Source organism: Nanorana parkeri, unplaced genomic scaffold (genome assembly GCF_000935625.1).
Source record: "Nanorana parkeri isolate BGI_ZX_2015 unplaced genomic scaffold, ASM93562v1 scaffold424, whole genome shotgun sequence".
Lineage (NCBI taxonomy): Eukaryota > Metazoa > Chordata > Amphibia > Anura > Dicroglossidae > Nanorana > Nanorana parkeri.
The window spans coordinates 44,585-66,406 of NW_017306692.1; the positions used below are offsets into that span (position 1 = coordinate 44,585).

Sequence of the window (21,822 nt, forward strand, 5' to 3'; positions counted from 1 at the left end):
ATATATATATATATATAGGTAAAGGCTATACAGGTAATATATACAGGTAAAGGCTGTTATAACAGGTATACTTTTGATAACTTTTGATAACACTTACCTTCTGAATACCTTCCACATTGCAAAATACTTTCCCATAAAGCCTTTTGAAGATCTTGCATAAACCCAGAGCAAATATTCGAATTGCACCTAATTTCAGATTGTGACCCATTTCATCCAAGATCTCACAAGCTTGTTCCTGAATAATATCAAAGGGTTCACCAGTCTCCAGGCTGATCTTAAAATGAGAAGACAAGAAGGAGTTTATGATAGTGATGGGCACATCACTATCAAACATTAGATAGCATATTATTAACCAAACTGTTCAGCGCTTTCGTAGAGATTTCTCACTCGTCAAGGGACACAGAGGAAGATTCCATATATTTTCACGAAGGGGCTGCTGTTCAATTGTAGGTGGGGATACCTCAAAGCACATGCAAAAAAAGAAAACAAGAACAGCATATACTAGGAAGCATATGCCACTAAGCCAACTGGACATCAGAGCATTAACACAGGCAATGGATAGATTGGGGTTAATGTGTTTCATTGTTTAAACCATCTTCATCATAACCAAAACCAAATCTCTTTTTTGGTTCTGATGAGGATAGTTTAACCATTGAAACGCGTTAACCCCAACCTATCCATTGCCTGTGTTAATGCTCTGATGTCCAGTTGGCTTAGTGGCATATCGTTCCTATTATGCATGAACCTACAAGCTTTTATATATACGAACTCTTGTGAGTATAAATTTAACCGTTATATCAATTTTAAAATATAAAGCGTTATTACACGAAGAGAGGGTGCTGTTCTTGTTTTCTTTTTTTTACTATAGAAACATTGCCTTATACAAATGGCTGGCATTCAGGTAAACTGGAGACTCTGAAAGCTTCTGCAGATATGTGGAAGCACCTCTGTGAACATGCACTTCATACCTGTCAGCAGCTTTCAGTATTCATCAGTAGGCAGAGTCTCTTGTAGCCTTTGATTGTAGGGGAATGTTTAAAGCTGATCTCCAGTTGATCATGAGGAATTACTTTTGGATGCAGCTCCCTCCCTCCAGTCCTTCTCTTTACCAGTCATGCATCTGCTCCCTTTCCAACATTATCAGATACAGAGACCCCAGCCACATGGAAAACCATGGCACCACTACCCTTTCTTACCCTCCTAATGCCATTAGTTTATGGGTAATAAAACACTCCCTGTCTCTGACCTGTGTTCTTCACTCCACTTTCATTGAAACGCGGGGGTCTGTGGGAGCCTATGGGTGCATGGAAACTTAAGCTGATAGAGAATCAGTTATGAATTAGGATGGTAGTTGCAAAGGAAAGCTCTGTCAAACAGCTGTTGTGTGGTTTCCCTTGGTCTGGTGAGTGGTTTCCCTGATTTGGGTTAGAAAAGGAATCAGAGTGGATGTTTCCTGTATAGTCACTGCAGAATGCATGGATCAAGAGGTCCTCCCCCTTCACATATGGCAATTACTAAAAAGATAGTGGTCTATGAAAGCATAATTTAGCTCCTTTAACAAATTATGTAGCCGAACAAAAGGCAAGAAGTACAAAGTCCAACCAGTCTGACTAATAATTTGGATGTACAATTGTTGCAGATGCGTTATTCTCTTCTTCTGAAAGGTTTGGACTGTACATACCATATTTTTGCCCTACACTCCTGCACCCTTCCTAACCTGCTTAATAACACTAAGGGGTCTATTCACGAAGCTGCCGAGGGCAGCTGAGTGAATGACCGATCTGAAGTGAAGTGAGCCAGGTCAGAAGGATTTTCCCACATAACATGTAGCAGTAAGAAAGCACAGAACCCCACATTTAGGGATTCAGGCTTTGTGTGGGTATATCACACATGTTACATATAAGTGTTAGATTAAAGATGACATGGTCTTATAGCAGAGTAGCAATAAATTGTGTTTGTTAGGTGTATATTTACAAGGTATTATCAGCTAAATAAAAATGCAGCAGTACATAAATTAATTCCACCAAGTTGATGCAGAAAGGGATAGGATTAGCTATCTCAGCTACCTTATAGCAATAACCTCAAAGTGGATCTTGGACTAAAATACAAGGGTCATTTATGTGACAACCCCTTTCCCCCTAATTACAAAATGCTGCTGCTGTCCCACACCGTCTCTAAGACCAAGAGTTGACTGATCACGTAACCACTGACCAATCAGCTCTCAGTCTCTGCTCCGAGTGGAGAGCAGTGACTATCAGTCACTGAACACCCCCCGTAGGGATTCCCCCCTCTCCTCTCTGCTTCTCCAGAACTGGCAGGAGTATATTACTAAAAGCACTTTTGTTACCCAAACGAGAAATATAGGTTAAAAAAGGATTGGCCTTACTTCTCTTTTAAAGAAAGATGTACAAAAATAATTACCCATCCATTATAAAATGGGTATAATCTGTAGGATTGTCTATTATTTTGGATATTGTTTTGTTATACAACACACTGCATAAAACATTTTTTAGTTTAGTGTTTCTACAATATTGTGTTTTGACAGCATAGTGAAGAAAATCTGATAATAAATGAATTCAGAACAGTTGATTCACACAAGTACAGACCTGCCCATGTTCATTATACACTGGAAACTTTTTGCATTCACGATACTTAACTGTACATTCGATAGGTTCATGACTAAAAAACATATATGACAGGTTTCCAAAGCAATTATTACACATGGATGTTGGCAACAGCTACAATTTTGTTATTTCAGTATGACACAGAGGATGGCACAGATAATGATTCGGTTTCCCAATGCACAGCAGCCGGAAATAAGCTAATTGGTTTTCTGCATAGCTGACATCTTTTATACAATTATGGATGTTATTATTTAAAAGTATCTTAGCTCACATTTTTGATAATTCAATTACTAATTATAATATTTATTAACATATTTTACTCTACATAACTCTAAACAAACAATATTATACATATACTGTATACACACATACCGGTATATATTATATTCTGCATTCAAACTGCAATTTAATTTCCTTTTTTATAATTGTGTGTCTGACTTCCATAATATTTATTACAAATGTTGGTTTTGTTAGTTCTGGAACTCACTGCAGAGAAATGCCGATAATAGTCTATAAATAAGAGCAGCCTTCTTGTCATCAGTCTTTCTGTAATATTAAAAATAACTGGACAAGTCAGCAGAATCAGGCAGCACTGGGCTGTCTTGTAAACTATATGAAAAATCATGGCTCCATAGCCTGCCCCGAGCTGCAAGAAAAAAGTTGAGTGGGTTCTACATAAGGTTGACCAACCTTCTCTAAGCCCCAGTTTGGGGCAGAAACCACACAGTCATCTAGAATCTATGATCAAAATTCAATATTTTCAAACATTATTTTTGAAATATGGCTTCTACTTTTGTGGTGCAGAGACAAACCACATTCCAAGCTTAATATGTGAATAAAAACTTAGTAATAACCATAGGAAACTCTTTCTCTGGAGAAGACATTTTGAAAGAAAAAATTAAAAGAGCTTAACTTGTATATTTTTTCGAGGCAATGAAGAAGGGTAATATACAAAAAGACCACATCAGTGACATCTGGTTTTATAATTGGAAAAAAAATACAGGCATCACTTAGGGGTCTATTTATGAACAATCCACAGGGACTTTCTCCTTTTGAATATCTAACATTAACATTTTATCAATTTAAAATTTTGGGGGCAAATAATGCAAAAAACAAATGTTCTTAATATATTTCTCCCAGTTCAAATATAGTGTTGTGATAATACATTATGACCACTAGATGGAGTTTCCCAGTTCAAATGTAGTTTATTGGAATAATACATTGTGGCCAATAGATGGAGCTGGGGCAATAGGTATTAAAAAAAGAATACAAGCATCTGCTTGAATAGATTCCATCCAAAAATTATGCTGATGTACAAAAACAAGGTCCTTTAAACACAACATGGAATGAATGCCAAAACAGATTGTAAACAGGTTTTAACAGGATTGATAACCCCCTGGTTCAACAGTCTCTGCATGGCTGAAAGAAGGTCCGTCAGATATTGCTGATACATGTGAAAAAAAAAATTGAGATATAGCACAAAGATCTGAACAGAAGAAAAAGCTACCCGAGGTATAAGTGAGCAAGCATCCAGCAATGCTGTAAAAAGTGTTGTTCATTTGGGAATGCAGTGAGGTGGTTTTACAGTGACTGGGAAAACTTGCAAATACCACCTACTCATAGTGCCTGTGGAGGACCTATTCATGAGAGCTCCAGGCAGCTGGCAGAGTTAGCAATACTTTCCACAGAGAAAATGACAGGAAGTTTGAAGTGGCAGTTTGGCCGCAGCCCCAGTAGTGAAAATGAAAAGGCAGGGCCTGCAAGTTCAACACACTGCCCAAAATGTACAGCACATAGAAGTATATAAGCAATCCAAGCAGAAAAAAAAAGGAAAAATTATATCCCCCTCGTCAGTGACAACTGCTGCAATAGAAGCTCAACCTATACAGCCTATGTACAAAAAAAGAGAACAACAAAAATTAAGCACAGCAAAAAGGCTGCTAACCAAAGTCCTCAGAGATGCGGACATAATTTTTTCAAGCAATCCCCAGATATACTTGCCTGACCTGAATTGCGAAGTCCTATGCTAAATGGAATAAAGACAGGAATATTGGAGAGACTATTGGAGAGAGAACACCAGTATACCTAGCTGGGAACTGGGAAACCTATGTTCACTGACTAATTGAAGAGAAGTCCAGGCTTTCCAATATCTGAGTATTAGCTGTTGATGGTAAAAGAAATTCCAATTCAATTAAACAATATATCAATACAGAAGGAAACATCCATTGCTTTTAAGAACACTAAGCAAAAGTGAGCAGTTGGGAGGGATTATAACCTCAAGGGGGCTGGCGTTCCTTTTCTATGTGCCTGGTGTCCATTTCCACTGTAGGCAGCAGTAAACCCTAGGTTGCTTAATCATTAGCAAGCTGTGTCCTTCAAGGGAGAATAGAAAAAAGTGTGTGCATTCACAACTCATCTCCCCTATTTTCTGTGGCAGCAGAAACCTGGCAGTCTGCCTGCCTTCTAATGTAAACAAACAGCAGGTGCTGTAAGTTGTTGGGACCTATTCGAAAACGGAGCCCCTGTGGATTTTGAGAATGAATTACTTCACAGTACATGTAGCTACAGAGGTTAGTAAGAGCTTGTTTCCAAGCTCTTTTACCGCTTGTTAAGAATATGTAAAATTTATCAATATGTACTTAGAAATATTACAAAATTCCATGGGTAGTGCACAGGTGCATTTTAATATGAAAAATATATCTGTTGATGGATCTATTTTAAGCCTGTTTCTCATAATGAACATACTGTATAAGCAGCTTTTAATCAACAAAGAAAGTTTGGTAGTAAAAACCACAGAAGAACTTGCAGAACTAATAGACACATTTAACTTTGAGGTGAAAGTTGTCAATTATATGAAATCTAGTGCCTTGAATACAAGGCGTTTAAGGCAACATTACTATAAGATGGGTAGTATTCTTGGCTGAACCATATTAAAGTGCTGGTACATTTATTTCATTTGCATAGAGAAATCAATATGATTCTTCCTGAGGCCAGAACAAAAGCTATCAGTCAAACAAAAAAAGGCACAACACAGCGCTTTCTTTAAGCTGTATTTATTTATACTGTAGATGTATTTAAAAGGTATTTAAACTTTATAAAACATTTTCAGATTATACATTCTTAGGGGGTGCCTGGGCTTATGGATGACCCCTGAGGGGGTATGTTGGTCAAAAAGGTTCATAACGACTGTACTAATGGGACATCAGCATGTCATTCTTGACTTGTCATTTATGTATTAGAATGACATACCGTATTTTTCGCTCCATAAGACGCACTCCCCCCCCCCCCCCCAAAAAAAAAGGCGGGCAAAAATGTCTGTGCGTCTTATGGAGCGAATGTGTGGGAGCTGAGGCGGCGGGACTGACAGTGTACCCAGGGCGCGTGGAATCCCTATCGCCCGACGCCCAGGACATGCAGTTTTGGGCGCCGGGCGAGTCGTTTTTTTTGCACATTTAGCCCTGCTCCTGACAAGCAGAGCTAAATGTATAGTGTGGAGCCGCCGCTCGTTTTCTTACGAGTGATCTGATTAGATCACTTGTATGAAAGGAGCAGGGGCGATCCTGGCCGCCATAGCGCAAGTAGAGCAGATGAAGAACACACATAAACATTATCCAGGTAGACAAAGGTTTGACTTCTATGGTTAAGATGAGACTGTTACAGGTATATTGCTGCAGCAAATCATTCAAGGACTTTCTCAACCAAGCAGATCCAAGAGCAAATTACAAACTTCATTCAAAATATCACATAGAATTGGCTGCTTTAAATGCCATAATTGTAATGTATGCAATGCACTGGTCACTGGTGAATATTTTCCACACCCACGCAAAAGCAACAGGTATAACATCAGAGAGTATTTTAACTGCAACACAGAACATTGCGTTTACATACAAAAAGTCCCTGTACTTTGGTATATGTGGGTAAGACCACAAGACCCTTCAAAAGGCATTTTCAGAAACACCGGAGTGATATTACAGTCACCATTGAAAAACTTGCCAAGGGACAAGAAATTGATAAACCGTGGCAAACAATTTTGCAGAGTGTAGACATCAGATTCATGAGCTGAGAGGGATGGTGATTGACCATGTACCAGCTCATCCCAAAGGGGGCAACAGAGGTTTCCAACAGTTACGCAGGGAAGCATTTGGATTCAGAGATGCAGGCTTTTAAACTGAGCGCTGATAACAAGCCAGAAGGTCCTCTCCTCTTTAGTCCAGAGGACGCGGAGCCCATGGTTGACAAAAGGAATGTCAAATTTCGACTGACCACAGAACAGTTTTCCACTTTGCAACAGACCATTTCAAATGAGCTTGAGACCAGAGAAGAAAGTGGCATTTTATGTTCAGATATGGCTTCTTCTTTACATGTTAAAGCATAAACTAACATTTTTGGATGGCACAGTGAACTGTGATTTTTGGAAGTATTCCTGAGCCCATGCAGTGATGTCCATCACAGAATTATGCCTGTTTTTATTGCAGTGCTGTCTGAGGGCATGAAAATCATGGACATCCAATATTGCATTTCAGCCTTGTCCCTTGGAGAGATTTCTCCAGATTCTCTGAATCTTTTGATGATATTATGTACTCTAAATGATGATATATTCAAAGTCTTTGCAAATTTATGTTATGGAACATTATTCTGAAATTGTTCGGCGAGTTTTAGATGCAGCTTTTCCCTTCCCATCTTTACTTCTGAGACCTTCTGACTCTCTACGATACTCCGTTTTATACCCAATCATGTTACTCACCTGTTGCCAATTAACCTAATTAGTTGCAAAATGTTCTTACAGCTCTTCCTTGTTAGTACCTGTTACTTTGCCAGCTCTTTGTTGCCCTGTTGTAACTTTTTTGAGACGTGTTGCTGCCATGAACTTAAAAATTACCTTATTTCTTTCTTAAAATTATAAATTTTCTCAGTTTAAACATTTAATATGTTCTCTATTATCTATTGTGAATAAAATATTGGTTTTGGAGATTTGCTGGGTGATTTAATTTCTCAAGAATCACCCAACCTCCTGCAGTAACACAAAGTCAGTTTTCGCAAGCCACTGTTTAGAATGCCTAAAGATAAAAATGTGTAGCCATGCACTAATTATACCAGCTAATTATTCCTAAGTGGCTTACCTGTTTCATTACATATTGCATCTGATCAGAATCAATAACAATGGATTTCAGAACACTTGGCCTGCACGGAGTAAGATCTTTGTAAATCATTGGCGTAAAACTTTTAGTGGCATATCGAAAATCGCTGGAATTTCGCCGTTCTTCCAAAATATCTTCAAAGGTCCCTCCTATGTTGCCTTTATTCTCCTTCAGCTAGAACAAGTAAACATAAAATGTATATTTTTTATATTTTGCCATTTACAGATGCCCATAAAAAATGTGTAAACATTACACTCAAAACAAAATACAAGCCTTCTAGCACATTCGGCTTAGGAGGTACTGGACTGATACGTGATTCTATCCGAATCACGATCACCGACCAACTCTAGGTTATGGCTGGTTGACAGGGATTTAAGCTCTCCAAAGAGAATTACAGTGATACCTTGGTTTACGAGCATGCTTGTAATCCAAAGCGCTTGTCAAAGCGAATTTCCCCATAGGAAATAATGGAAATTCAGATGATTCGTTCCACAACCCAAAAATATTCATATAAAAATGATTACAATTCTGTACTGTAATATAATACTGTATAAAATATATAGAAAAATAAACCAATTATCGGTACCTTTGTGGCTTGTGTGAGGGGGACGAGAGAGAGGAGGATTATTGTGTAGGACGACTTTTCACTATCACTAACGGAATCACTGCTATCTCTGGACTCAATGGAATCTTTTTCATTTTGTGAAACCTTAACAAGGAAGGTTGTCGTTAAACACTCTCATCGCTCGCACTGCTACAGCCTTATTCGGCTGGCCCGCTATATGCTGACAGCGCAGAGCCCCGCTGCAGCCAGGAAGGATCTGGACAGTATTGTTGGGATCTACCCCGCTAGCTGATTGTTCCCGCCCCCTCCCCTGTCTGTCTTTCCAGTCAGCACTGAAGGAATGGAGATGGGAGGGGGAATCCCTGTGGACAGTTACTGTTTTCTGCAGGGAGAAGATAATGAACTGGGCGCTCAACAGTTTGTGATCGCTTAGTTCTAGATCTATAGAGCCGACTTGTGACAGCTGCAGTGTCCCACGTCGAGTCTAACTATTGGGATAAGTGTATTTCATTCACCCCATAGTTCTCCTTTAAGTTTCAGAACTGTCAGAGCATTTTCTGAGAACGGTGTGTGTTTCCATTAGAACACGTGTTGGCAGGGTGTTTGGGTGTGTACAGGGTTAACTGCTGTGTTAACTAGCCCCCGTTCTCAGTCTGCAGGCCTTAGAGTGTTGTCCTGCGGGCTGGAAAATCTCTGTGCAGGGGGAGGCTGAAAGTGTTTTTACAACAACCTTGTGATGGCTCGGTATGATCAAAACTGCGTATAGTCACGGTTTGGTGATGTACATTGGGTTCAGACCGGCCGCTACCGTCTCACCTATGGCAACCTCACACTCTAAGGAAGAACCATTTCGCAAAACATGGTTCTACTGGTCCGATTTTGTCTTCTCTCCAGAGTACCACTCCTTTATGGTGGATTCTTAGGCCCTTGTCCGCCCCCTTTCTGTCTTTTCTTGACTTGTGTATCCTCCTTCCCCCGTCTCTGTGCCCCCTCCCACATTTATCTTTTTCCTTTTTTTCTCTTTTTCTCTTTACTTTCAAACTTCTATGCTCTTAGCCCTTTATGTCTTGTTTTGGCCTATTTACAACTCCCTTCTAATGGTATCTAACAGGCACTGTATTGCTCAGGACTGGTACTGGCTTACTGTTTTTTGCTATTGTTCTACTTTTCTTGTTATGATTGGTACTTTACTTAAAGAAAAGAATGTAAAAAAAACTATCTATGGCATGCCACTTTGACCCTCAATGGTGTCACAGTCAGACGTATCTGTGTCTGGTGGAGGAGCTTCTGTCACCGTTTGGGCGGTAAATGGTTCAGCAGCACTGGTCTTCACCTTTTTTCTACCCCAGTCCCCCCCACGCTTACCTGTCAGCTGCACTCGTCCCCGCCACCGTTCCCAAAGCGATCCTGCGTTCCCTGAACTTCTGGGTTGCGGGGAGGATGCTAATGGCAGAGGTGCCATAGGCTCCTTCTGCCATCAATCAAAGAGGGAAGGGGCGTGGCCGGTCACAGGGCTGTGTGTGTTTATTGGACGCACACAGCTGCTGCGCGCACGAGCGCGCACGGGTGCCTCCATTTGAACGATGGTGGCACCCGTGCAGGGGGCGGGGGGAAGAGCATGGGGACCCACTAGAAAATGAAGAATGAAGAACCTTTAAAGAAAAAAAAGCAACAGCCTCAAGCAAAGGAGGGTCTCCTTAAAAAAATTGAGTTAAATATCACTTTAACTCCAGAGTTTAGTGTCACTTAAAGTCACACAAAATAAATAATATACAATGTAAAATCTCTAAAGGCTATTGTGTGGAAACAAAAAAATTCTATCTAATAAGCTCAAGGGACCTCTTCACTAATCTCTAAGCAACTCTACTGCTGTTAAATGAAAAACAAACACAGGCACTGTAAAGTCACTCCAGATAATTAAACGTGTTAAGCAATCAGACACATTTTATTGTTCTTTATAAAACAGCTGCTGCAAAAATAACATTTATGATGTCGATTTGCATCCCCTAGTTCTTAATGTGATCATAGTTAAAAAAAAAAAACTTACATTCTGTTAACTATTTTTTGGTGCCAAGCTCTCTTGTCACAGGTGTCATAGTCCATCCACACAAATCAATGTCTAGCTACTATTTTGCAACCTAGTTTAAACAACTGGTAAATTCTGGATGGCAATGTCTGTGAAGGTTCTCATTCATCCAGGTCATAGTATATCTGTAAAAAATAAGTCAAGGCAACTGACAAAATACAGCAAGTCCGGTTGCCTTGACTTATTTTGTACAGATATCTCGATAGCAATGGTAGCAGTAACTGCTAAGATGTAACATTAATACACACTCCTAAATAATATGCTATTTTTTTATTTGCAGGTAAGGGGGCTTCCAGAAGGCAGTGACATTCCTCAACACAAATGAAGAGCTTTTCATACAAATTCCTAACACAACTTTCGAGCTGTGTTAACCCTTTCTCAAGCTCTAGTGTAAACAGGATTTCTGTTCATGGTGAGGAACAGCATCGTGACCTGAATAAGATAGAATGCTGGCACGCAGCCACTGTGTAAAATTTCAACTTACAGAGTAGAAAGTTCCCATCAACGATCCTGCAGTCTTGGGCATTGCAGCAGCTTTAGATGCCGAAGTTATAGAATTGTCTTTGCTCGTTTTCATCACCGAGACGGTGCCAGATTTATCTATCAAGCGTGATTTAAAAGAATACGTTTATACGGGAACCCAGAAAACGAGCTGCGATCATAACAAGAGAACACATCTTGACAGCTGCTGAAACTTGCTCTGATCCTGGATAATCTACATAATCAGCACTCCGATCAGAGTCTACGGAAGCCGTGCAAAGTCTCACTTAATCAGATGCAACTACTACTTCTCCCCTCAATGAATGAGAACCAATGGCTTTGTCTTGTGTGGCGACAATGGAACAAAAGCAGAGTGTATTTTCTTTTCTTTTTTGGAAGATACATATGCAGGATGGGCACTGCTTGAAGTGACACTAAACTCAGGAGTTAAATCTTAAAAATGCATTCATGTACCCAAACTATTAACAAAAATGGGGGGAATTTATCATAGCAGTTGCGAGTGTATGAACTCGCAAATGGTCGCATGGGATAGATTTGTACCAGATTTATGTTGTAAGTGTTCATAAATGAGATTAAATAGACTCCGGCAAGGAAGACTCACAACTCCAGGCAAAAAGCTTAACTGTGGCTTCTTGAAGTGGTCATGGGGACTTCTTAAGTTGTGATTGTTTTGTTAGGTGATGCTCCAGTTTTAGACAGCCGCAGGACAAGTGCAGATGAAAACAGTTGCGAACTTTCGCAAAACACGCACAATCAGGAAAATAGCGCACGCTCTGGTCAAAACAGGCGCACATGTTAAAAGGAGAGGCTAAACAGATTTGCATATACAAAAATAATCTAAGAGCCTAAAACTGTCGCAATTGCTTTTAAATTCCCCCCAATGTATCTTATTTGTGTATCACTCAGCTGTAGATCCTCCAATCTACTTTTGTTTGCCATGGTCCCTGTGTGTTGTAAACTAGCCACTGCTCCAAACTCACTCCTGTGATAGACTACAATCTCACGTTTAGTTTACTAATTTGTATTGACATTGCAGTCCATCATCGGACTGAGCTTGGAGCGGTGGCTACTTTACAGCACACACAGGGACCATGGGGAACAAAAGTAGCCACCCTCCAGAAGGAAGGACAGTGTCAGTACCAATTCAGAGATGATTTAAGGCTCTACAGCCAAGTGATACACAAACAAGATACATATGATTGTTAATAGTTAGGATACTTGAATGCATTTTTAAGATTTAACTCCTGAGTTTAGTGTCACTTTAAAGTGAGCCTGTCAGCACAATATACTTGCCTTTTTGGCACCCCATGATTTGAAACGATTCTGCTTTGCTGTTTTTGCATTTTCATTGCAAATCTGTTATTAGATATTCCCTGGGAAAGAGTTAATTAAAAGGTTAAATGCCCCAAAAAAGGGAGGGGTGGGAGGGGCTGGTGTACTTTTCAAATAATCCACAGATGTAAACAAAAAAGAAAAATAGAAGATTCTACAAAAACAATGCAATTATATGATTATAGTACCCGACAAATAGTAATAAAACATCACAGTCAATATTATCTGCATTAGCAAATGGAGCTATCTCTATGAGTATGCCGGAATGGTGAAATGCGTTAGGGTTGAGCACAGAAGGGGATGAACAAACAGTATGTATTCGCTTCATAAATAAAGATTTTTTTTATCTTCGGTGAAGACCTTTGAAATGCGGCTATTTCTAGATTGGGTTGCTATGGGTGACCACGTGCTTGTTTGCCTGCATCTGGGATGCAATTAGAGTGCACGCCAGTTCTGGAATGTGAGCGGTGTTTGTTGTGGTTTACCAAATGGTGCAATGTCACAGAAAACAAAACTAACATCCAGGTTTACCCATTGCAAAGGGAATCTTGTAATCCCATGGTATTGCTATACTCAGTCCAGGTTTTGTTTCTTTTTATGCTGAACTCCAGGCAGATATAAAAGACAAATTAATGTAACACTGTATTGGTATATATAACTTTTTTTTGTAATACAAGTAACATAAAGCTGGCCATACACTTTTCTTGGATGGGGAAATTCCCCTTGCCGGGCTGCTGTATCCTGACAGTGGTGAGTGTGTCACTGTCAGAATACCTGAACAATGACAGCAGCTGATTGGCTGCAGTCACTGTTCAGGCAAGAATTTTCGGACCAGCTCCTTTGACAAAAAGTTGATTGAAAAAATGGTAAAATGGAGGGGTACTGACGGGTGGGCCACACAGTGCTCGAATTTCGACCAAGTCAGCAGGACTCAGCCGAAATTCGGGCAGTGTATTACTAGCTTTAGTTTCTGAATTTGACTTTGTATCAGCCTCTTGAAATCTCCTGTACAGAACAGATCAGCCTGGAGAAGGGAGAAGCAGCACAAGGAACCAATCAGTTGTGCTGCATTGCATGAAGCATGCTAAAATAAGGCGGATGAAGAGTGACAGAAAGATGGCCTCATTTGTCTGCTGCTTCTCCTTTAACTGTCTATTAGTAGAGTGGGTGTGGGGAGGAAACACCATGTAAACCTACTGTACACATGTGCACAGACATATCATTTCGAGGACAGACTGGGGGTGTCTGAGATCTTACGTCTGTCAGCATGGGGCCAGCGAATACCCACCGACAACAGCATGCAGCGATTGACTTTAATGTGGGCCTTAATGCTGCACCTGCAGCTCTCTGCCAGAGGGATTACACTGACATTTATGGTGTCACTACGATGAGTGCTTAGCAGAGCCGGCTTTCATATCACCGCCGGCTCCGCTAAGCTCTGCCGAGTTCTCATTGTAATGACAGATCAGGTAACCAGGGGACGCTGATCTGTCAATGCAAGTGGCCGGAGCCAGCTGTGAGATGATGGCTGGCTCCGCCAAGCTGTCAGTAGCAGGCTTTCACCAGGCCAATGGCCAACTTCGGATTTCCCCTCGGTTCAGTCGAGCCGAAGCATATGCCTTCGGCTGGACCAACTTCGGGAGCTGTACGGGCTATAGTGAATAGCCTCTACACAGCAGCCATTCGGTTCTACTGAACCGAAGGGCTCCCGTAACCGAAGCTAGCCGAAGGATCAGCCAAAGCTACGGCTGGATCCTTCGGCAGCTTTGTGAATAACCCTCTTAGTCTCCTGCTGCCTTTTCTTAACTCACCATTAAATGGGTCAGAAAATAAAAATATGGAACTATGGAAGTGTACCTGTCACTAAAGGGATATGGGAGAGGGAGCTTGGGTAGAATGTGTTTATATGTTGTATATGTATGGTTGTTCTGAATCTACAGTATATCTGTTTCTTGTTTCATGTATTTTTTGTATTAGGTATTATGTTCCAATTATTGTAAGAATAAATTTTATCCAGACATTGTTTATTACTATTACAAAAATAAGAAAATACCTTTAAAAAAATAAAGGCCATTCATCAAGCTAGTTTAATTTTTTTTGACAATCCACTATCACTCTCTGTTCATTTAGCAGAGATAAGCAGGCACTATCACTCAGTTATGGGACATTCTGAGACAATTTGACAGAATTTGGCACTTGGTCATGTCATGACTGTTCAGAGGAAGCAGAATTCAAGGATTCCAGGTGAAAGATATACCTATTTGTAACCTAGCTATGGACAAGAGGAGCAGAGAACTGAGAGACCCAACCGAGCAAATATAAGTGCTTCTTTGTGAAATTTGAGGATGAATTGATCCACAGTGTCTGTACAGAGGTCAGTGGGGGCTTGATTTAAAGGACATTTTCACCTTTGTAAGTGATTTTGAGTTTTTGGTGGTAATGGGAGGTGCAGGGGGGATGTACATGTGTGTGCATTCTTAGGAGTCACAGGGCTGTTTTTCATACTTTATTTTATAGATTCTTTTACAGGCCAGAGGCCTTGAAGTTCAAAATTCCCTCCACAATATCTTCAATCCGTCTCTCTCAGAGGGTCGGGTTGTTATCTCTAAACTGCAATCAGCTGTTTCCCCCCTCCTCTCTCTGCTCTGTGGAGAGAGAGCAGAGATGAGTCATAGCTCTATGTGTCTGTGTTAGGTAGAATCTTCTTTCACTTGTGCTGTTCTGTAGACCTTCTGTGTGTCCGGTGTCTCTCTCAGATCTCCCCCTTATCCTGGGTCACATTTACTCTCTGCTGCTCCAAATCCAGGTTCCCCAATGTCCCCCCTTCCCCCACCATTCTTTTCATTTACAGATATGACAGAAAAAGAGCCATTGCCCAGGGCAACCAATCAGTTTCTCTCTTCAGTTCGTTCCGTTAAGATTTGAAAATGAGAGAGAGAGAAGCTGATTGGACGGAACGAACTGTAGAGAGAAGCTGATTGGTTGCCCTGGGCAATGGCTCTTTTTCTGTCATATCTGTAAATGAGATTTTTTTTATTTGTTCTAGCAGTCATATCTGTATTTTATCTGTTCTAGCAGTCATATCACATTCAACCATTTCAACAATCGTGAAAGATACAGATAACGAGGCAGTGAAAGCATCAACAGGCTTTAAAGCCATAATAACTAGGCAGCAGAAAGGTCTGATTCATGATATGGAGAATTTATTGGCAATCTGGTTTGATGACCATATACAAAAAAGAATGCCAATGAGCCTTTCATTATTTCAACTGCTATCCTTCAGCCAATGGACCAGGGGGCTTTAGCTACATTCAAAGCATACTATTTGCGCACAACTTTTTCCAAAACTGTAGCAACAACAGAAAATGATGAAGTAACTCTTTGTGATTTTTGGAAATCATACAACATTTTAGATTGCATAAACAACAATGAATCACCTTGGAAGGGAGTGACAGAAAAGTGTATGCAAGGCATATGGAAAAAACGCCTAAAACATTGTGTGAATAATTTTCAAGATTTTGACACAGATGAATATGTTGATGTTATAAATAAAACAACTGTGGAACTTGCTTAATGCTTAATTTAGGCGTTGAAGCGGAAGATATTGGAGAATCAGTGGAATATGTAAAGGGAGAGCTAACTACTGAAGATTTAATAGTTGGAAGCACAGCAACACTTGGAGGAGGAAGAAGAAAAGGAAATAATAGAAGAAGTACCAAATAAGTTCACTGTAAAGGGATTAGCTGGTGTGTTCTCGAAAGTGAATGTGGCTATGTAAGCACTAGAGGGTATGGATCCGTATGTTGAGCGGTTCGCGAAAGTGGAGCGGCAAATGAGTGAACATTCACGATGCTATTGTGAAATTTATGAAGAAAAAAAGATAATTACAAAGCAGACCACATTAATGGGATTCTTCTCGACAGTTACACCCAGGACCCCTACCCCTACTAGTACTTCCATTTCTACTCTGTCATCTTCCTTTACCTGGTCTTTCTACAGCTCCTGATAATAACTTTTGATGATGACACTGGCAATGACTTTGAAGGATTCGATGACTAAAATGTTAGCCAGAATATCTTTTTTTGTATGTTTATACTGTACAGTACAGTAATTTTTGCTGAGTGTACTGTACAGTACTGTAGCTCTATGTTTTGTAATACATTGCAGTACTATATATATAAGAGTTAGGCAAATAAAAACAAAGTCATCAAGTTGGAGTTGCTTTTTAACCTTTTTTTTATTCAGAATATTGTAATGTACATACAGTACAGTTCCTCGCTTAATGACCAATTAGTTTAACGACCTAGGCGTAGGAACGGAACTCGGTTGTTAAGTGAGGAATAGCTGTAATAATGGCTTTATATTTGTCTTATGGCAGGTGTGCTACAGCATTGTTCGCTTTAACAGGCTAGTTGCTAAAAATCACAAAAGTACCAGTGTACCTTAATTTACAAATTAAGCCCTATTGGCATTGAAAAACGTATATGTACATTGGGGAAAAGCTGGTTACAGGAACTGAGAAGTAATAACAGCTTACTGTCTAAATGGTCCAAAGTTGGTCCTGGGACTAGTTCTGTTTATCTTATTCATACATTTTTAAAGGTTGGAATAAATAGCTCAATATCACTGTTTGCTGGTGATACCAAGCAATGTAGGCCAATAACTTCTCAACAAGCCATAGTTTTACTGCAGCAAGACCTAAATTAAATTGAGAAGTGGGCTGCAGCATGCAGGTGTAATTCAATGCTGAAAAATATTAAGTTATACGCTTGGGAGCTAAGAACGTGCAAGCAAAATATTCTTTAGAATGTGCTCTGCAGGGGAAGTCAGGGATGGAGAAGTATCTGGGTGTCCTTATAGACCACATACTCAGCGATAGCCTGCAATGCCAAGATGCAGCTAGCAAAGCAAGGAGGATACTATCCTGCATTATAAGAGGGACATTTGCAAGAGATAAAAACACGATTTGACCACTTTATAAATCACTGGTTTGGCCTCATCTTGAGTATGTGGTTCAGTTTTGATCACTATTCCTCAGGAAGGATGTCCTTGAACCAAATAAAGTTCAGAGAAGGGCAACAAAATTAATAAAGGGGATGGAGGGCCTGAGTTATGAAGAGTGACTACAGCAATAAACTTGATCTCATTAGAGAAGAGGTGCCTAAGAGGGGATATGATTACAATATACAAATTCATCAATGGGGGCTACAGGGACTACAGTGTAAGGAATTTAATTGTTTAAACTAAGAATTATAAAGATGACATGTGGACACAACAAGAAGTAGGGCAAGATGCATTTTAATTGCAGACAGCGTAAGGGTTTTTTTCCTGCCAGGGAAGTGAAAATGTAGATTTCCCTTTCACAATTAGTTGTATCAGCTGAAAGCACTGATAACTTCAAAAACACTTAGATAAGTTTCCCCAGTTTATAGAATATACAGGGTTATGGGAGTTGTTAGGGACATGTATATACACACGCATGCAGTATAGGTTGAACTGAGTCTTTATTCAACCCAGTGTTAATTTAGTCGACTAAAACGTTTCGGCTCGGCTATTCTGCTCGGTACCTCTGTGGTACCGAGCAGAATAGAAAAATATTTGCTGCACTCCTTATCGAAAATCCCAATGGCAGGGGAGGGTGCTCATAGTGACTGCGGATGGCATTGCTTACTACAGGAATCGTTTGAAGAAATGTCACCAGCACACCAAAAATCCTTACAGGATCACCATGTGTTCATTTAATAAGAAATGTCAAACACAGATAAGTGCTTTCGGGGCCACGTAGGGTCCCTTCATCAGGCTTAAAATTCACGGTCAATGTTAAGCCTGATGAAGGGAATCTGCGCGGCCCCGAAAGCGCTTGCCAGTCTTTGACATGCTTCTTATTAAATTAACACATGGTGATCCTGTAAGGATTTTTGGTGTGCTGGTGACATTTCTTCAAACGATTCCTAAAACTAAAATACGAGTAAAACTAAAATGGCATTTATGCTAATACCTCCTCTACTGCTATTTTAAAACATGTATAAAAACTTTTATCAAACGATCTGTGCAAAAACAAAATAAATATAAACAATTCTGTGTATTCACAAACTTTTCTGTGTAATCACATGTTCCATGTGTCATTATTACAACACCCCACATTGTTAATAGTCCAATGACTTTAAATGAATTGTGTGATGAATCCTCAATCCCAGGTGTCATCGGGCTCCTTAATGCTTTCAAATGCACTCACCAGATATATATTAAGAAAGTATTTATGTCATCCCTCCCTTTAGATTGTAAGCCCTCACGGGCAGGGCCCTCATTACCATCTTGTCTTGAATTGTATTGTAATTGTAATGTCTTACTTACATTGTAAAGTGTTGTGCAAACTGTTGGCGCTATAAAAATCCTGTATGATAATAATAATATGAAACCATCAATTTTTTTCCTCATTCGTTTTTCAAATATCATAGAATGCTTAGGATAACTCCAATCTGATCTCCTTCCTTTATATATCCACTCTGTTCCAAATGACAGAATACATGCATTCCAATCCACCAGTGGTCTCCTTCTCCTACTTAACTTAGGGATACTCCCAGTATATAGCTCAAACAAAAGGATTGTTATCTCTCATTGTGCAGTATCTTAACAAAGCTTTTTATCAAAAAAGATTAAAATACACTCACAAACAACGCAGTAAAAACAGCTCATCTATCGCCACCCTGACGCATTTTGTCATTCGACTTCCTCAAAGAAGTTGGGGGCAGTTTGGGACGCAGTCCCTTTGACACATGGGACTTGGCACATTTTGAATATTTTATTGTATGTGATTACACATAAAAGTTTGTGAATACACAGGGAGGGGGATTTATCAAAACTGGAGCAGACAAAATCTGGAGCAGCTGTGCATGGCAACCAATCAGCTTCTCTTTTCCATTTTTAAATCTTAATTGAACAAACTGAAAAGAGAAGCTGATTGGTTGCCATGCACAGCTGCTCCAGTTCTTGCCTGCTCCAGTTTTGATAAATTCCCCCCAAATAGTTTCTATTTATAATTCCCTGTTTTTTTGTTTTTGCACAAATTGCTTTATAAAAGTTTTTATACATGTTTTAAAATATGGGCAAAGCGCAGTACAGGAGGTACTAGTATTTATGGGAAAGTGAACACACACTTTGATAGTATTGCAGCTTGATGTCACATATCCGAGCGCGGTCTAATTTGTTATAATAAAATTGCATTTCGTTTTTGTCGTATTTTAGTCATCTAAATTGTTTTAGTTTAGTTGACTAAATCTCCAGTAGAGAAAATTGCAATGTATTTTCGTCACAGTTTTAGTCCTATTAACTGACAGGGTTATTCACAAAAGGGTGAAGAGTTTGGAGAAGGCAGGAGAAGTGAACAATCTAGGCCAAAATAGCTGATTTGGAAAAATTCTCCAAGGTCACTTTCCAGTTCAGCTATGCTGTCCTAGATTGTTCCCTTCTCCTGCCTTCTCCAAACTCTTCACCCTTTTGTGAAGAACCCTGTTCGTTTTTATTGGGTTTTCATTTAATTTTTGTCACTGAAAACATGCAGCTGACGAAAACTATGAGGAAAACTTTTAGTTGACTAAATGAACACCAATTCAAAGTTACCACCTATGCAACTCTCTGAATCCTATACCTCTGTTTACAATTTGTACAAACTATTAAGATTAATCACACTATCTAATACCAAACTAAGTTTTTTTTTTGCTTACAAAAAATATCCCATTAAAGCAACTGCAAAGAATATCTCTTGGCGTGGCCCTATTAGCCACACTTATGGCACTGGGGACATTTGGGGATTATATGGTCTCTTATTGGGTCCATTGAGCCAGAGTCACAGGTTACTCCAGGTGGGCATCCCAGTCACATGAGCTTGCCTTTGTGGTTATCCTCTAGAAATTTGGAAAGGACCACATCTTCTAACAGGTTAACATACCTCTCCATCAAAGGTATATTTTGACTTGGCCTGGAAACCTTACCTGGGAGTCCAGAGCCCCCGGGCAACAGTGCTAAACCCCTAGTGGAAAAGACCAAAAGGGTCTTAGATCAAATCAAGCCAATTGCACTGCTAGGATAGAAAGTGAAAACAGAGCCAACACTTGTATAATCATCTTGAATGACACTGCTTAATTTGGCAGAAAGATCTGTTGGACTCTAGAATGTATAGTGTGTTCCAGGAAACAAACCACATGTGAAAAAGTTAGACTTGATTTCTCCAGATTTATGACCCACCAAGTATCCTCATCCAATCCTGTGTCAGTTATATGTTTTTAGCAACTATTAAAGAGATTCTGCAAGGAGAAAATGATTAGGTATGGAATTACCTTCTCAAGAAGTGTTGAGAGCTCTTCCTGAAGAGAACATGAAGTTACCAATCCTTCAGATCTAGGGATGGCAAGAAACATCCTGAGGGGGAGAAAGGATTGTACTGACGAAATTGTACTGAGTGCTTTCCAACATATTTAGTTTTGTTCGTTTAAAGGTTTAAAGTTCAGAATGAAACAAAATTGCCTTAAAAGTAGAGTGAAACCCATGACACTTCTATTTCTGAAGCAGGAGAACCAGTACACTGTGGTTCAATAGTTCCACTAGGAGAAGGCAAAAGGGTTTGGTCCCTGACAGTGTCCCCTGGTAGCTTGATAATATAAACCTTAAAGGTATTTGAACGATGAAATCCATCCTGTAACCTTCTGTGATTGTAACCAGGTCTGGGCAAGAATGTAAAAGTGTCACACGTAAAATCTACCTGAATTAGTTGCACACATCGGAAATAGCGAGAGAACTGTCACACTGCTTTCATGAATTTGGCACTGGACTTTCTAATATGGCCATAACACAAAGTGTCGCAAATGCTTTACTAAAACGCCCCCTATCACGTACCTGAATGGAGACCCAAGGGGGCTACTCGTGCACCTCTTGTCCCACAACTCTGGAGATGGTGATAGAGGATGTAAGGACGTGAGAGGCACAGGCACTGGTATTGGTGGCTGTCCGGGTTTTGTAGAGGCTCTTTAGTGCGTTTGACCAGCTGGTGAGTCTACAAAACCAGGATGACACCGGGATCTTTCAGAACTGGATCAGGTAACAGGCATGGAGCCAGAGAAGCCCTGGCTAGATGGGGTGGCTCAGACTACCAGTGGGACAAGGCACTAAGTGGAAAGCCAGTAGCGAAGTCAGGTTCGAAGCCGGGATCATACACGGGAAGCAGAATCTTGAATTGCCAAATCCCAGATCAGGAGCAAGGTCAGGAATCGTAAGCCAGAATCATACATGGGAGAGCAGAGAGACAGGGTACCAAGTCAGAAGGAGGAGGCAGAGTCAATGGTCACAAGTTGGGTTCACACACAGAATATCAGGAACACAGAAACAGAATGCAGGGCACACAGGGACAAGCTGACGACCACTCAGCAACTTGATGATGTCCGTTTAAATAGACAAATTGTGCCTGCTAACATGCATGCGCTATTGACTGTAAACATTCCCCTGTGCTCGTGTCTATGTACCAAAGTGCGTTTGCAGGGTTGCGTGCACATGTGCCTGCGCGTCTTTGAGCATGGACCAGCT

The 21,822-nt window shown here is 40.1% G+C and overlaps 1 protein-coding gene across 1 annotated transcript in view; it reads right to left on the reverse strand.

Moving 5' to 3' along the window:
• Positions 1 to 11,197, reverse strand: part of LOC108789851 (dihydroxyacetone phosphate acyltransferase-like) — a 35,544-nt gene extending 24,347 nt beyond the window's left edge. The window contains exons 1-3 of the mRNA XM_018559978.1: positions 10,898 to 11,197; positions 7,745 to 7,936; positions 98 to 274 (exon numbers count right to left, since the gene is read on the reverse strand). Coding sequence (XP_018415480.1) covers positions 98 to 274; positions 7,745 to 7,936; positions 10,898 to 10,990 — 462 coding nt within the window. The 5' untranslated portion in view covers positions 10,991 to 11,197. The remainder of the gene's footprint in view (positions 1 to 97; positions 275 to 7,744; positions 7,937 to 10,897) is intronic.
• Positions 11,198 to 21,822: the final 10,625 nt, after the last annotated feature.